The 17910-nt window shown below is 42.7% G+C and overlaps 1 protein-coding gene across 1 annotated transcript; it reads right to left on the minus strand.

The window, feature by feature from the left end:
• Nucleotides 1-186: 186 nt before the first annotated feature.
• CD59 (CD59 molecule (CD59 blood group)) lies at nt 187-16714 on the minus strand. Its single transcript, XM_051967066.1, has 4 exons — nt 16577-16714; nt 5628-5715; nt 3605-3709; nt 187-454 (listed from the first exon to the last, which is right to left on the minus strand). The coding sequence occupies exons 1-4, from the start codon at nt 16697-16699 to the stop codon at nt 258-260; spliced, it is 513 nt and encodes a 170-aa protein (XP_051823026.1). The 5' UTR covers nt 16700-16714; the 3' UTR covers nt 187-257.
• Nucleotides 16715-17910: the final 1196 nt, after the last annotated feature.

Below are 17910 nucleotides of genomic sequence, written 5' to 3' on the forward strand. Positions count from 1 at the left end.
ACTTCTCCAGGTACAATTTTTGGATACCTGCTTCTCAAATGAAAGGCTGTAACTAAACATCTTTCTCCTATACAAAATGCATTTAGTAAGAGACATAATATTTGAGATCTCATGGGGATGGAAATAGAAAATCACTCCCCCCATTCCAACATTGTTACCCCCCACTCCCACTCCCCCCCATTCCAACATTGTTACCCCCCACTCCCACTCCCCCCCTCACACATCTTGTTCCTCAGGACTTTTAGCTTTCCACTCAATTAAAATAGGAAGCTCATAACCAGCACCATCAGTAGCCCAGAAATCATGGATGCTTTGCTGAGTGTGATCCTCATCCCTGCAGAATTGCAAAAGTCATGTTGGCAGCAGTGATATTTGGAAACTTCAGAACCGGCTTTTCCAATATCATCTATGTGGCATTCATTATATTTCCAACATCTTTGGAAATTTTTTCCATCTTTAAAAAAACACACACAGAAAACAAGAGTTACAAAAACAAACAATTAAATATTAAAGCTATTGTTTCCAGAGCTCACAGAAAGGGCAAAGCAAAGTATGGATAAATTTATATAAATTCATATTTATTTATAATTTTTGTTATAAATTATGGATTATATGATATACATTTATCTATTTTATATATGCACATATATACACCTTTTTAAAATCTTGATTTAGAGCTAGAAAGGATCTCTTAGATATCTCTAGCCCAATAAGTCTCATTTCACTAATTAGAAAACAAAGCATTCCAAGCAGTTAGTATCTTGCCAAAGGTCATACAGGTAATAAGAAGCAAAGTCAAGATTAAACTCCGACTCCAAATCCAGTGTACTTTTCACTATACAAAGGTATGAGGTTGTTTTTAATCCTGATCTGTGATTTCATCAGCTTTTGAATGGGGAATAGGGTCAGGTGCTCCCAGAATGGAAATTTCCTCCTCCAAATCTGATTAGCAGCTTTAGAGAAGGGTTTGGGGCACTAGAATATCAAATAATTTGCCCATAGCTCGAATGTGCCAGAGGCAAGACTCCACTCCAAGACTAGCTTACTCCCATCTTGCTGTGAATACCAATCCATCCTCCTGGCCTCTCCAGCTCCCAGCCCACTTCCATTCCTCATTTCATGGTGAGAATAGGATGACTTCAGTTGCCAAATCCCCATTCCCAATACTATACAAAAAGACCGCAGATAAAGAAGAGTTCTCGTTCAGAACCCATCCCAGTCACAATGAAACAAGGGTTTTAATAAGTTGTGCCCTGAGCAGGGCATATTTTTAAGCCAGGTTAATGTGTCCTTTCTCTGTGGCCAAGGAAGGAATGCTTGAAAACTATTCTGTCCTTGTTCTGTTCTCTGGAAGTAGAGCAAAGTTAATCCCTCTTCCTCAAAGACTGAGATCCCGTCCCCATGAATTCTCCTCTTCTCTAAGATGAGCGACATCTAGTTCCTTCAATAGCCATCATGTGACATGAATAAAAGCCCTTTATCATCATAGTTGAGGCTCCCTGAAATGAGATCCCCAGAAATAAACACAATATCCCAAAATTGGACTGGCAGATCCTTGAGGGCAGAGTCTGTGTTTTGCATCCTTTTGTATCTCCCAGTGTTTAGCACAGTGCACAGAATACAGTAGGTACTTAATAAATATTTATTGATCGATGATGTGTTCTGACCAGCACAGAGGGCTTTGGGATTTAAAGAGCAGAAATTCTTGCCTTTGAAATGAGAAAGTACATATCGGACTAGATTCCTTTATGTGGATTTCTGGATCTTCTCCGTATTTGGGAAACAACCACTATTCACTTGCTAGTTTTTTGAGAGTACCTCCACTCTCTGGATTTTCACAATCATTCCTGAGATATGCTCCTTCTACGAAATGGACAATTAGTAAGATTCTACAGAATCGGCCAATTTGACTCCCAAAGACAAGAGCCTGGAGTTAGGAAGCCCTGAATTTAAATAGAATCTCAGACACTAGCTGACACTGTGACCTGGGCAAATTACTTAACCTGTCTGTTTCAATTTCCTCAACTGTAAAATGGAGATTGTAATAGTATCTACTTCCCAAAGTTGTTATGGGGATCAAATGAAATATTTTTTAAAAGTTTAGCATAGTACCTGGCATACGGTAGTTGCATAATAAATACCTGTTCCTTCCTTTCCTGTCATTTCATTTGACAAAAGAAAGGTGGAGTAAAAAAAAAAAAAAAAAAAAAAAAAAAGGGTCCTTATTCTTGACAAACAGGAAGTCCTATTACTCTCCTTCACATGCCCTCAGCTTTATTCAAATTGGTCTCACCAAATGAGTTACAGGAAGAAATAGACAATAAAACTATACTATTGGGGGACCTCTGCTTTCCTCTCTCCTAAGTAGATAAATCTAATCATAAAATAAATAAAAAGTTAAATGAGATGTATAGAATTTTAGAAAAGTTAGATATGATAGACTTCCGGAGAAAGTAAATGGAAATAGAAAAAAATATATCCTTTTCTCGAATGTACACGGCACCTTTCTAAAAACTGACCATGTCCTAGAGCATAAAAACCTCACAGACAAATGCAGAAAAAGAGAAATATTAAAGGCCTTATTTTCAGACCACATTGAAATCAAAATTACATTCAAAAAATGTCCATAGAAGCATAAGTTAAAGGTTAATTGAAAACTAAGTTATCCAGTGCTAAAGAATGAGTCAAAGAACATATTATAAAAACAATCATTTCATTAAAGACACTGATAATATTGAGACAACTTTGTGGGATGCAGCCCCACAGTATTTAGGGAAGAATTTTTTTTTACCTCTAAATGTTTACAACAATAAAATAAAAGAAATAGCATATCAATGAATTGGGCACAGTAACCATAAAAATCCTGAAAATCAAAGAAGAAATTAATAAAAGTTAATTAATTATTCCTTCTCAAAGATATCTCTCCCTGACAAGAGACATTTAACTGAAATTTGAGCATTCTGAGGGAACTAGCTCCTTAAAGTCCCTTTCCAGATTTATTCAGCCTTAAGATTTAAACTAAAGATGGGATTTGAACTTTAATGGGAGCATTTACAAAGCCATCATTAATTAATTAATTACCACTACTACTACTACCATGATAACCAGCAGCAGCACTGCTATTACTATGGCTACTAGTACAATCACTACCACCCTACTAGTACTAGTACTACCATTCCCACCAGAACTACTGATGCTGCTGCTATTAATTCTACTACCACCACTATAACCAGCAGCAGCTCTACTACTACTTCTGCTACTAGTATAACCACTACCACTCTACTAGTACTACTAGCAGTATCATCACCACCACTATTACTGCTGCTGCTATTTGATTTCCCAAGTGGCTCTCCCAGCTGGAAGAGTAATAGGAACAGTGATTAGCAGTGACCCCAGCGCCTTATAGTAATCAGTGCACATTATTAAACTGATCCTCTGGTTCCAAGAAACGGTCAGTAATTGGAGCAGGACCAGAAGTATTTGAAGTCCTGGCCTGATCCTCCTAAGTGAGCTGCCTTGGAAAACACTGATCCCAACAAGGTTAGCCTAGTCTACATTTGTGACTATGAAAGAGACATTTAAAGCAAGAGAAAGGAAAGCTTACACGATATAAACCAAAGGCACGTGTCTTCCTCAGGTTTACAAGTGACTTTCTCGGTACAGAATCCTGTTGTAGCAACGTCACACTGGTAGCATTTCAGAGCACCACCTGTAACAAACAAGAAAAACTAACATCAAGGACCCAGTAGATTGGCAAAAATTTAGGACCATACAATGATAGATTTAGAGCTATAAATGGCTCTTAAAATCTAAATTTTTTTTATTTCACAGATAGGGAAACTGAGGCAAAGATAATTAACTTGTCCAGGATCATACAGGTAGTAAATCTTTGAGGCAGGATTTGAAATTAGATCTTCTTGTTCTGGGATAGTAAGAGAATAACACAAATCCTATCCTTGCTTTAGAGATTTAAGACGGCCAATATGAGAGCACCTTTGTTCTAATTATCTCAACCTCGTTAAACTAAATGATTTCTAAATCTAGGATTCTATGAGATCTTCCCGCTTAAGAAAAAAAGGTCCTCTGAATTCAAGACATCCGTTTTTGCTGCATTTTATATAAACATATCTATCTGCCTGACCATTCTCACATCCCCATCTGCAAAACTTCAAAACAACCTAAATGACTAAACCATGTAGATTGTGAACTGGCTTTCATGGAATTCGGCCCCCTCAATTTACTTAAGAATGGAAACTGAGGTCAGAGGGATTTAGTGATTTAACCAAATTCAAGCAAATCCTAATTAACTGAGTTAAAATTTAAACTCAGATCCTGTGTGTGAAGCTCAAGTTCATTGCTCATTTTGTATCCCACCTCAGTTCTTTCTGGAGTAGTTTTTTCTCTATTCCTACTCCAACTATTTAACTCGTGTTTTTGTGATTCCAAATCCTGCTCTCCCGATACCTATACACACACACAAATACTTGTCACATATGTACAAAAACACGTGCATTGTTGTGCACATATATGTGTGGGTACAGCTACATAGGTACATGTATATACACGTGTTGTGTGTGCATGTAAATATACCATGTATATATTGCAGATACAACTACATATGTGTTGTATGCATAAATATGTTCTAGGTACCCATAAACCTATGGATATTGTGTCCACATATCAACATCATATGTATGTGTGCATACTGCACACACATACTGTGCTACGCATTTATAAATATGTGTGTGCACATGCATGTATGTTTACAAATGTACACGTGTTGTGTAATGTATAACCACGTCATGATATGTGCATGGTACATACTTGAGCACAACGCACTGCTGTGTGCAGTATTAATATTGTGCATTTCTATGTCTGTATGTCTGCATATACACCCGTGTGTCCATTTGAATGTATTGTATGCATGCGTTGTTGCAGACCTATGCATACAATACATATATGAACTCTATACACAGCTAAGTGCTCTGTATGTGTACATACACACCTATATTTAAAGGATGTCCTCTAGACCAAAGCTTCGTTAACTGTGGGTCATGACTCCATATGAGCAGCTGAATGTGGGGATTAGGGAATTATGATTTATTATCAGTAAATGTTTGATTCATATACTTTCTATTTTATTTGCCTGTATAATTGGGGTGATGTCAAAATTTCTTGGGTGAAATGGGGTGGTGAGTGGGAAAAGTTTAAGGAGCCCTGTATAAATTAGAGATTCTCAAATGGGCAGGGCCTTTGGACCCGCTCTGGTCCCACCTGCACACTGTCCACAAGAGACAGCTGAAATCCCAAAGTGCTAAGAGCCGACTTCGAGCTCAGGCTCTCCAGAGACTCTTCATTGCTCTTTTCTCCCCTCCCTTTCCTCCCTTAGCCTGGACACTCCAGCTTCGCTGCTCTGTGCCTGCAGATGGGCTACTAGAGGAAAGGATCATTAACAGAGACAAGTCCGTAACAGAGGAAGAGACTATAAGTCAGGATGGGACCACAGCAGAGGAGGGGACTGTGATCCAGGGAGGAAGAGGACCCGAGGTTAGGGCCGTCCTGTCGCCTAGTGCTATAAGCGAGGAAGGTGCCCGTGGGCTCTTGGCTCATTCACAGAGCTGACCCACCTTGGCTCCAGAACATCGCCAGGACCAGGAGACCAAACAGGAGGATGCTTGTATTGACGTTCCCCATCATGTTGAACTCTTTTAGGACCTGAAAAGGGAAAAACACAAATCGCAGAATAACTCCTCAGGGGTTAAAATATCCATTTGGCATCCAGGACAGCTTTTAGTTTAGAAAGGAGATAAGAAACTGCCCTTTTCTAAACACTTTTTGTTTCTTCTGGCCCTTCTTCTAGATTATAGATTCTACCTACCTACTCCACATAGATAGAAATCAAGAGAGAGAAGGGTCCTCAGAATCCATGGAGTCCAAACCTCTCATTTTATAGACAAGGAAACTGAGGTCCAGAAATCAAGTGATTTTTTCTAAGATCCCACAGATAAATAGCAGATATGGGATTTGAATGCAGTATTCAGAGAGACCAGAGCTAGTGTTCCTTCCATGCACCAGCCTGCCCCTAGCAGCATGAGAAAAATAATCATCCCATCTGACATTTTGCTGGAGTGTTTTCCCCTGCAATCTTACTCCTGCTTTACAACAACTCTGAGGTATTATAGATATCATTAAAGTGATTTTGCAGATGAAGAAACTTAGGCACAAAAAAGTAACACTGACTTAGCCAGCATCACATACCTAGTAAGTATTTTGGATCAAACCTCACTCAGATCTAACTTCAGTAATTCAGCTCAGGGCTGCAGTGTAATTAGGGATTTTTGCACCATAACATGCCTTACAAACCAACTTTACTTGTGACAATATTAAAAGGGATACATTTTTTATTAGACCCAAATCAAATATTACTCCCTTTTTTCTTCTGAGTTCACTGTAACAAATGGAAGCAGTCAACTAGCAAGCTGTCCCAGCAGGAAAACAGGAATTGCACTAAAACCTCCAGTAGGCTGGCCCTTTCATGCCTGGAACTAGGAAGTCAACTCAGTAATTCAGGTCCTAGTCTCCTGAGCCAACCAAGCACAAAGACAGCTCCCAGTCAGTCCCCTTAAAGGGAAACCAGCTCAGTCTAATAAATCGGCGCCGTTCCTACAGCTGAAAATGTCAGGCAAAGGAAGTGAAAGCCAGGCCCTTTGATGGTACACACTTCATTCTTTCTCTCCCATCAGTTTTCCTTTGACTTGGAAATAAGAAACCAGATTGGAAGAGACAGAACAAATCCACGAGGAGACTTAAGGCTTCATTTAGTTCAAACTTCCTATCTTACAGAAAAGGAAGCTAAACTTCTGGCTAAATGATTGTGCCAAAGTAACAGCTAATTAGCAGTAGGATCAGAAAAAGAAACCAAGTCTAACTTAGTGGACAAAGACTACTTAACCAGGTCTAGGTGTCTGCTTCCAGAAGCCTGAGGAATAAAAGGATGAATGAATTCATTAATTAATCGTAGGGGTAGGGTTGAAATCACCCCACCTCCACTTGGCTCAGTGAGAACACAAGTTGATTGTTCATTATGTGAGAACACAGTCTAGATGCTTCCCTAGGTTCCATCTGGATTGGCTGAGGACCTCGTTTATGCCCTCTGGGGCTCCATGAAACTAGCCAGTTTGTTGGAACAGGGGAATTCCCATAAAGGAACGCCATTGCAGTGAAACTCCTGGATAGAAAGCACTCCTAAGGGAGAATAGTCCTTCTCCTTAGACATCAGCCGCCTCCTCTCCTGATTTTGTCAGAGAAAGGTCTTAGGGGATTTCTTTCTTTCTAGATGCTTAAAGTTTGAACTTCCCATCTGTCCACAGATACCCTAGTAAAATCTCTGAATAGCATGGAGACAAGGACAAAATTGCACAGACTCAAGGCTTTGCAAAGAGTTCCACATCTGATGGCATTAAGACACAAGCAGAAGGACTTCTAAGAACCAAGGTTTTTGCTGTTTGCTAGCTAAGCTTAAACCTATTTTTCCTAGACTCAGTATATACTCATAAGAAACCTGGTCACAGACTTTAAGGCAAGGGAAGTTTTGTACCACTTATCCTATTACTATTCCTGCCCTTACTTAGTAATATTTTTTCTGAAAAGATAATTAAGTCTGGCCAACTAACTGACATAATCAATAGTCACGGCAGCAAGCACCCAGGCAGGGAGCATGAACCTTAGCGCAAGAAAAATTCTTCCCAGTTCCTCAGGGCTATTCCCCTCGGCTCTGATGGGACCAGAAACTAGGCTAAGGATCTGCCAGTGTGCTAAAAATAAGTTTTACTAACTTAAGTGTGTATTCTGCACCAAGAAATGAAAATACAAATGCAAAAGACCAGCTGCTTAAAGAGTTTCCACAAAGGGAAGGTTGCGGGGTGGCCATGGAAGACTATTGGGGTCTGGTGAATCCTGGAAAGAGTGAGTGACACAGTAGGGTGGGGACAAATCTGCTCTCCTCTGTTCCCCTCAGATCACAGTGGGAATATTGCGCTCAGCTTTGGGAACACCAACCAGGATTTAATAAGGCATCTTGAGAAGGCAGGATGTTGAAAGGGGCTGGGTGGTTGAAGGAGAGGGGGACGCTGACCTTGACCAAGAAAAGGCTCAGGGATGGCTTACTAGCCATCTTCAGGTATTTGCAGAACTGCTGAAGGGCAGCGCCAGTCTGGGAACAATAAGGGAACAACAAGGGAACAAGGTAGTCCACTGGGATCTTTTTCAGGTAAAGTGCTATCTGAGGAGGTATACCTCTCCATCTTGTGTTTTAATGACTTCTAATTTCTGGGAAACTATGACTTCTCTCAACAACTAATTTCCACATTGAATCTGTTTCCCTGTCAGGAAGTATTCCCTAGCAGAGGCAGAGCCATAGAATGGGTGGCCCTTGGTCTGACTCAGAATGGCATTTCCCTTGTTCTGATCGGGAACTCGGTATCTAATCTTTCTGTTCATTTGAAGTTCAGCCCTTCATTGTTCTATAGTCTGACTGGGTCCACAGACTGATTCTTTGGAAATAAGTTGGCAGGAGCAAAGTTAAGTTAACCAAAGCCCAGAACAGCCCTTAAATTAGCAACGCTTGGACAAAGAAAGTTAGATAGTGATCTGATCTGCCCTTCCTCCTCTGTTCTGGTTTCCCTAATAAGAAAAATAAAGATTTCCTAAAGGGGAGAAACATAATAAATCTGAGTCATTGTCACTGGCCAGGGAAAATCTAGGAAACACCTTTAAATCAAGAAAAAATCTAAATTGCCCATATTCTCATCTTTTTTTTATTGTTAAGCCTGTCAATGACCTAATAAATGTGGCAAGAATCAGCCACCTTCTCTATCTAGCTTTCTGAAAACTCTTCAGTTTCCAGCCCTCTTTCCTCCCCTCTTAATCAGATCCTTCCAGGTTTGGGTCCCCAAGAATGGCTGTAAATAAATAAAGGAAAGACATTAGAGCTAAATTCTTGGCTAGAATCTTGCCTTTTCACTCTTTATGTTGGGATGGGACATGCTGAATAAATTTCTTTTCCTCTCATGTTCTTGTTAAGGATCCTTGAAAGGAGGAAAAAAAAAAATCACTGAGTTTTAAAGCTTCCAGGGAGTTCAGTAGTCATCTTACCCAACCCATGCCCTACAAAAATCCTTCCTAAAAAAAAAAATCTAAAAAATTTGCCTTCAACTCTAGCCCACAGTAATAGCTGCTGGTTACATCTGGGGAAAAAAAAAAAAGGTTACCCAACCTTGGTGTGAGGATCTCAGTAAAAAGAGATCCATCACTCCCAGAGGCACTAAGGCACTACTTGGGGACTGCCTGAATTGTTAAGAAAACTTTTCCAGACAGGGAGACTAAATTGATTTATTTGTAACTCTTCCTAATTGTTCCCAGATCTGCCCTCTGGGACCCAACAGCAATCAATCAAACACTGAAGATGGCTAGCAAGTCTCTTCTCCAAGCTCAGCATCCTCTCTACTTCAACCCAACCCGATGCCTTTTAACCTTCTACTTATCTTTCTCGGGATGCCTTATAAAATCCTTGTTGGTGTTCCCAGAACTGAATATAATATTCCAAATGTGATCTGACCGGAACAGAGGGCAGCAGGATTATCGCCTCTCTATTCTTGGAAACTGCCTCTCAATGCAGCCAAACCTTCATTAGCAAAAAAGCATCCAGATCCCACTGCTGATTCATGTAGACTTGGCAGTCCATTAACACCCTGGGATCTTTCTCAGGCAAAGTATTATCTGAGGAGGTATACCTCTCCATTTTGTGTTTTAATGACTTCTAGAAAAGGCTACTGGAAGGACTTTTGTCTAACCCTTTTTTTCCTGGCTACCCCAAGATACTGAGATGTAGAGGAAACAGGGATTTGCTGAGATCATGGAGGGGTCCCTCTGCCACCCCATTCCCTAGCTCTGTCTTGAGTGGCAAAAAACAAAACAAAACAAAACAGAAAAACAACTCAACAACTTAAAATCTTGAAGGGACCTGACAAATCAGTGGCCATCTTACCCAACCCATGCCCTACAAAAATCCTTCCATCTCCTCCATCTTCTGCACCATCTAGCTCAGGGATCTCTTAATTATTAAGGATGTTTTTGTGCTTGGTTTTCTTTCTCCTGAGATCAAGACTAAATATTTCTCTGGAGCTTCTCTGCCCTTGCTTCTAAGTCTGTCCTGAAGGGTCAAATAGAGTCATTCTTTATACATGGTGGGGTTTGGGGGTGTGGTACCTCCACATAAGCCCCTTGCTTCTCAGTCTGTCCCTAGGGATCAAATGGTTATCCCTTACACATTTTGGGAGTTTAGAAGTATGGTACCTCCACATAAAACTTTTAGCTTCCATCTGTACCTGATCAGAAATCTGAATTTTTTCTTATTCTTTTATGAGATATTGATGGTAGCCTGTTTAGATTAAGTATTTAGTCATGGGTTCTGTATTGTCTGCTGGCCTTCATTTGTCTACAGCTTCCCTAGAACTCCACTCAAATTCCCAACTAATCTCAACAGATCAAAGCTCCGATGAAAAAGCCACAATGTGAAAGGAACAATTAATCCTCAGTCCAGGTGACAATCAACCAGAGCACTGACTAAGAAATGTCTACTTTCAGGCTTGAAAGAGCCACGTGTTGCTGGCTGTGGCCAATGTGCCCGGTTTGTTTTGCTGTACCATATTCTTTTGTTACATTAGGGAGGCCTCTGTGGAATCATTGGAGTATAACAGCAATATATATTTCTTAAAAAAACATCAGAACACAATAGCAATATTGTTAAAAGAGCATCAAAAAGACAGCTATCACATCTTTCCTAAAACTCTCCATCTACTTCATCTCCCAATGGCCTCCAGGCCTTTCTTGGTAGGCACAGGTTAATCAAGGCAAAACACAGAGGGGTTGTTTCTTTATTGCTGCAAATTTCATTCCTCTTTCTCCAGCCCAAGACTTAATTAGCCTACAAGGGTCTGCTTCTTAACACAGAAGAATTAGGTTACTTGGAGACCAAGTAGCTGAGATGGAGGCTCTAGGCAGAATGGCCTTCTCTAAAAATAAAAGCTTTTCTCTGGCACAATTTAGTGGCAGGGCAATGGCAAAAGACTAGAACCGGGAGACTAGCCTAGTTTAACTGCATCATTTTATAGGTTACTCGGAGGAAAAGGAAGCCAAAACAGAATTCAAATTCAGATTTTTCACATCTCAACTCCCCCCTTACACCACACTGCCAAGCCCTTTCACTCATTTGCCATGTGACAGTGGGCATAAATCCCTGCTCCATTTCTAAGTTCCCTCACTAGTAAAGTGGGGATAAAACACAAATATTGTGTATCTGATTAAATTACTGATCACCTAGTACTTTTTAAAGCACTTTGATAGGTTATAAAAGTGAACTGTCATTATTAAATCAGCTTAAAGTTTGAGGAACAGACAGGGATCATGTGAAAAATCTCACCTCATCTTGCAAATAAGCTAAGTGAAATTCAGAACAGGGAAAGAATTCAGGTAGGAAGGAATAATAGCAAGCGAAATGGGAGAAATAAATGCAAGTGAAACACAGGAATAATTTGAGTGATTCCCCTGCTCTCTATCATCTATCACATCCAGGACAGAATGTAAAGTCCTCTGTTTAACATAGTCCTTCCTAAAAGAATCCCAGACTACCTTTGCAGGCTAATTGCAGGCTTTCTCATTCTGATCAAACTGACCTCTACTAGTCTAATTCTCTAAAGATAAAATTCTATTTGTGGAAGAAGGCATTAAATCTAGAGTCAAAAGACCCAGGTTCAAATTTCCTCCAGCGTACTCCTGCAATGACCTGGGTGATTTGAGGTATGTTCCAGAAACTCCCTAGGTCTCAGGGATGGGGATTGCGTTATATGGTGTCCAAGGTCAACCAACCACCATTATATGGTATGAGCTCAACATATTCCATTTTTAACTGGGATTATTATCTAGAATTTTTATCTTCCTTCAAGGTTAAACTCACTTAATTGCATTTATACACACACACACACACACACACACACACTTACTTTCTCTTTATTTTTCATATTTTGTCTTTACTTCTCTGGGTTTTTTTGCTATGTAGCCCTAAAGAAAGTAAGCTTCTTTTTGCAATACCTAACCCATTAATACATGCTGTGGAAGTGAATGAAATCAAGCTGTCTTGGAGTTTCCAGGGCAGTGGGATCTTAAGCAGAGGGCTAACCACAGCCCCAAACATATAGTCTAAATAAAAGTAGCCCTCAGCCAACTTGGGGTAAAAACCGAGGAAAGAATACAGAGATCTGGCCATGGCTTTGGCTGACCCTCGGCACATCGGAGCTGCCTTCCTGGTCTACCTGTGTTCAGAGAACATGATGGAGGCAGAACTAGGGGAATCTACTCTAGTCCAGGACCACTCAGCTGGAGAAGGCTGCCATCCAAGAAGGACTAAATTGGGATCCCACGGCCACAATTCCTTGTTCTGCTACTTTCTTCTGATGTTATCCCAGACCAGTTCCTAGACCTTCAAAATGAAAGATTGGTCTGAATTCTGTCTCAGATTCCTTCTATCTCTAAAAATCTGTGACTGGTAACAGCAATATTGTGCAACAATCAATTATGATCCTCTCAGCGCTTCTCAGAAAGACAATGATCCAAGGAATCTCCAAAAGACTAGAGATGGAAAATTCCATCCACACCCAAAGAAAGAATTATGGAATCCAAGTGCAGATGGATGCCATTTTCACTTGTTTTTTTTTTTGTTTTTTGGTTTTTTTTGGCATGGTTTCCCCCTTCTAATCTGTTTCTTCTTTCACAACATGACTAAAATGGAAATATATTTAACAAGATAGTATATGTATATATAGATAAAACACCTATATCAGATAATTTGCTGCCTTAAGGAGGTGGGAGAAGGGAGAATTATTTTGGAACTCAAAATCACACAAAAATCAATGTAGAAAACTATCCTTATAAGTAATTGGAAAAAATATTAAATGCAATAAATGAATGAATTAAAATCTGCGACCACGTGACCTACCTCTTGAGCAACAATTTTGCCAGGTCCTCGGATTCAATCCTTCTAGCTTCCTAAGGCAGTACTGTTTCCCTGCTCTCATTAACTCCCTCACCCACTCCTCTCTGCAGCAATTCCCAAACATTCTCTTCTTTGGAGTCTTCCATACCTCCTTCCCTCAACTCTTATTTGACTAAGAAAACTGAGATCATTCCATGGGAGTGCCATCTCTTCCTCTTCTCTTAATCTTAAAACCCTTTGACATCTAAAGCAGATCAGGTGGCCCAGTGGATAGAGTGTTAGACTTAAGAGTTAGAAGATGTGTTCACAACATTCTATCATGTGTTTTTAATTGCTTTTATTTGTCACACAGAAGAATTTAATCTGGATGACTAAATGGAGCCAGATTTACCTCATCTCAAGAAATAACTGTGATATAATAATAAAAGTATCAATAAAAATCTCTTTTTAAAAGCATATTATTAAATTGATCCTTCTTCCAAGAAACTGAGGGAAGAGAACAAGAGATCTGGAGTACCCTATGGGGTACTTCATGAACACCTTCAGTCTGAAATGAGAAGATTATCTACTGTTGTGTTATTCAGAAAGAGGGGAAGATACAGACCTTAATTTAGACCAAGGCCACACGGGAAGTTTTCTGTTGTTATACAAACAATCCATAATAATCTTCAATACCAAAAGACAAAAATTCTACCTACATTCAAGTTTAGAAATCAAAAAGCTTAAGGCCACCAAAACACCCACCCAAATATCATAGAAATCATTCTGCTAAAGTTACAAAGGCAGCTAGCTCCATTTGATAACTGTCACACTCTTTCCTCCTTACTGAAGTTCACTTATTCAGCCCATCAAAGGTTAAAGGACTCATGAGTTTGCAGCCTGGAGATGGAAAGAGGAAGGAGGGATAAAAAACTCTCAGAGGGAGGTACAATAGAGTATCTGCTCCTGTAGGAAGCCCTAGATTTGAATCCAGATCTTTAATAATTGTATGACCCTGTATGACTCAACTTACCATCTAAAAGAGTTGCAGGCAGGTCCCTTCGAGGTATAAAATTTTATTCTACCTACAAATTCATCCTCAGATCTTCCAATAAAATTGAAAGGATCCTTCTACCAATGCACACCTGGCTTCAAGACTAGAAAACTTGAGTTTAAAGAGAAACTTTACTCCTTTTTGGTTTATTCCATTCCTTGGCTGGAATTGGAAAACTGGGAATAATTTCATATCTATCTCTAATAGCAGAAGTGAAGAACAAACAACTGTAATGCTCTTAGCACAGTAGCTGGCATACAGCAGGTGCTACATAAACGCTTATTCCTCCTCCCTTCTATCCACTGGGTATCCCAAGACATCCTTGACTTGGCATTTCCTCCCCCCAAAGTCTACATTCAAGTTGTTTCTTCTGGTTGGAGTTCAACTCTTTGCTGATTCACTGAAGTTGGGCATCTGTTTTCATCTCACAAAGAAAAGTTGTAGTGAAGCTACATTAATTTTTCTAGAACAAATATGGGCGTTGCCTGTTCCAAGACCAGCATACCCACTCCTCCCCCTTCCTTCCCTAATAAATACCACTATCTCTATACAGCAGATGGTGTAGGGGACCTTTTTTTGCCTAAGAAATTTTTACATGGCCCCGGGTATATAAAATAGATATACAAAACCAGGCATTTTGAGGTAATAAGTCATAATTTCACGGTCCCCACATTCAGTTACAAGACTTCATACAGGGTTATGAATCAGTTTAAGAAGCTGGTTGGTAGAGTAGAAAATGATTTCTCATACTTGGGAGAAACAGGAGGGGAAGAGCTCTCCTCAAAGGTTCCTTCTCATTTCCAACACGGAACCAGCATGGTCCCTTGGGAAGTGGGTGGATTTGGAATGAGAGCAAAGGGTTCAAATCCTAACTGCCCAACTATCCTGGAGCAAGTTCCTATCACTCTGTCTCTAAGTTTCCTTTCCTGTAAAATTAAAAAAAATGGACTGGTAGTCTATGACCCTATGGGTGATCCAGATTGGGAAAACTGCAGCCTCCCTGTCCCAGGATGGGGAAACAAGTCTGAAAATTAGGAAAGGCAGCATTCGTCCCTTAAGCCTGCAATAATTTCATTCCTTACAAAATTTCAAACCTGGATGCTCTGTGGGATTGCTCATTTCCCAATTTAGTAAAAAGCTGATTGATTTTTCCTGAAATCCTCTACCGGATCTTCTGTCACTAGCCGAGTAGATCTCTCCTTTCAGGGAGAACTTATCATTAGAGAAGGGTAATCATATAATTCAGAGTTGAAAAGGATTTAGGAATCTCCTAGTCCCAAGCCCCTCTTTTTCTCAATAGAAAAAAAAAAAAATGAGACCCAGAGGTCATTTTTTAAAAATCCCAGCTGGTGATTCCATTGAATGGGGGAAGGAGAATGGCTGAAGCGTGGAATATGGCTGCCCGGGTACAGAAGGCCTGTGAGTTATAACTTGCCATCTTAAAGAGATGCGCACAGAAAGTCACAGAGCTAACAGGGCGGAGGCAAGACTAGAATCCAAGGCCGCCCCTCTAAGCCGACCTGCTTTTCATGCACGTGCTCGGGCCCCCTGGTTCTCATTCCTACACGGCACGCTGAGAAAGGCTAAGAGCTCGGCAGACCCGCCGCGATGACGCGCGGGGTGGGATTTTTGTGCCCGGGGTTCGGGGGGCCGTTCACCTGCTGTGCTGGGCCTCAGGGGCTGTCCTGTGGCTGCGAGCCTTGGGGTGGCTGCCTCCATGGGCTCCTCCCCAAAGCCCCGCAGACCCTTCCTGAAATCCCTCCCAATTACCCTGGGCTGGAAATTGGATCCACTCCGCCTTTTGTCGGTTCTGTGGCTCCAGAATTCTTTTAGCGGGAGAGTTCAGGAACTTCTAAGCTTCTCTCTGCCATCATGGCTCTACCTGCCTGGCTTTGGTTGGGAGGGGAGTGAGAGGTCACCCCCTCTTCATCCTAGTTTTGCGACAAAGTTAAGACAATTTTGTCTCATAGGGAAGCCTAGGGAGTGACGGGCCTGAAAAGCCAGGGACTCGCGGTCTGCCCGGACAAGAGCAAGAGCCAAGACGGACTCTGGGGCTTCAGGGACTGTATTCCAATGGTCAGGCCCGCCCCGAGGCGGCTGTCATTAAAGGGCCCTAAGCGAGGCGGAGTGGGGGCCCCCCCCAGGGCGCTCTTGCCTGACCACACGGGGGTCAGGGCCGAGTCCTTCCTGGGGCTGAACCTGGGTGAGGTCCCGGAGCCCCCAGTTTTATTTCGGGGCGTCACCCAAGGAGCGCGCGCTCGCGCCTCTGCCAGAAGCCGGGAGGGCACAGGGCTGTCACCTGCGAGGGTCCTTCCGCGCCCGTGCCGCCGCCCCCCGGACCTGCGCGGAATAAAGGAGCCAGGCGCCCAGCCTTCTTCCCCGCCTTCTGCCGCTCCTCGCGCCGCGCGAGTGGGCAGACCCCGCAAATTCCCGCCGGGCTCCCCGATCTAGACCACCCATTCCGGGGGCACAGAGCTGCCGGCTCCCGGTCTTACGTGAGAGGCAAGAGAGACGACCGCTCGGTCCCGGAGCGCAGACGATTCGAGAAACGGCTGTGGGCAGTGAGCGCCGGAGGACCAAGCTAGCGTTCTTTTCCAGGCGGTGTCCTCCTTGGCCATCCCCCCAACACTCGGGCCCGCCCCTGCCCGCCCCCAGCCTGCTCCCCTCCCCCGACCTCGCCAGTCCCCGCTTCGCTCCCCGGTTAAGGAAATAAAATCCCTCCCCCACCCCGACATGGGCGCCCGGGACTCTTGGAAATCCGAGTTCGGTGCTGGAATTCCCAGGCGCGGCCTAGGGGACGCTCAAGGTCCGGCGAGACCCGAGGCCTCTGTGGAGGCGGGGCCGGCACCAGGGCCTGATTCTTCCCCCATCCCCACCCTCGGCCAGCCCACGTCCGGAAGCCCGCCCACCCTCTGCAGTGCAATACCTAGAGCTGCGGCTGCCGGACCATCGGGACCTGGCAGGCCTGTAATCCGGTCACCAAAAACTCGGCCGCACGATGGCGGCTGTGCCCCGCCCTCTACAGGTTAAGTGGTTCGGCAGAACCAGCCAGAGCTTTGCTGAGAACTGGTCACTTCCGCAAGCCTGAGTTATCAAAGGGGAGCGTCAGTGCAAGCCGGTCTGGTCAGTTCCTCCTACTCGAGGGAACCCCTCCCTCCCCGTCATGTACATGGAGCACGGGCTGGGCAACTTCATTTTCATAGAACTGCCTGGAAACGCTGGAAGACGGAGGGATTAGAGACCGGAATTCCGAACCCAGGTCTCCCTAAGCCTCGTTCTCGATCCCCGGCATCGGGGCAGCCTCTATAATTGTGCTACTCCATCGATCAGTATCTGTCTCCCTGGCCAGTGCACCCATCCACCTACCCACCTGATCTATTTTCCTCTTCCACTGGTCTGGCCATTCCTTCCCCAGAGGCACAGATCATTGTGCCTTAACTTTCTTGAAAAGCCCTATGACCAAAGCATCGAAGGTGGAGCAGACGGCCCTTCTTGGGTAGTTTGTGGTGAATGAGCCCGATTTTACAGGTGAGGAACCGGTCCCAGAATGACTTTGGCAGGATCACAGGTGCTAAGTGTCAGGGGTTGGGTGCTAATTCCCACAAATGTCAGCGATTCCCTAACAGGCCATTGATAGGCCTTAATTTAAAAAGCTTGAGAGAGTTCCCAGGCCAGGAGGATAGTGAAGGCCCTTGAACAGAAGGAAGACCTCGATGTGAGTGTTCAGGTAGCTGAGACCGAGATTCAGAAGCATTAACTTGTTCCATTTGGCCTTCTAGGGCAAAACCAGGACAAACAATGTTGAAGAATTATTAGCCTGCACTGAATG

The sequence above is a fragment of the Antechinus flavipes genome, chromosome 6 (assembly GCF_016432865.1).
Source record: "Antechinus flavipes isolate AdamAnt ecotype Samford, QLD, Australia chromosome 6, AdamAnt_v2, whole genome shotgun sequence".
Lineage (NCBI taxonomy): Eukaryota > Metazoa > Chordata > Mammalia > Dasyuromorphia > Dasyuridae > Antechinus > Antechinus flavipes.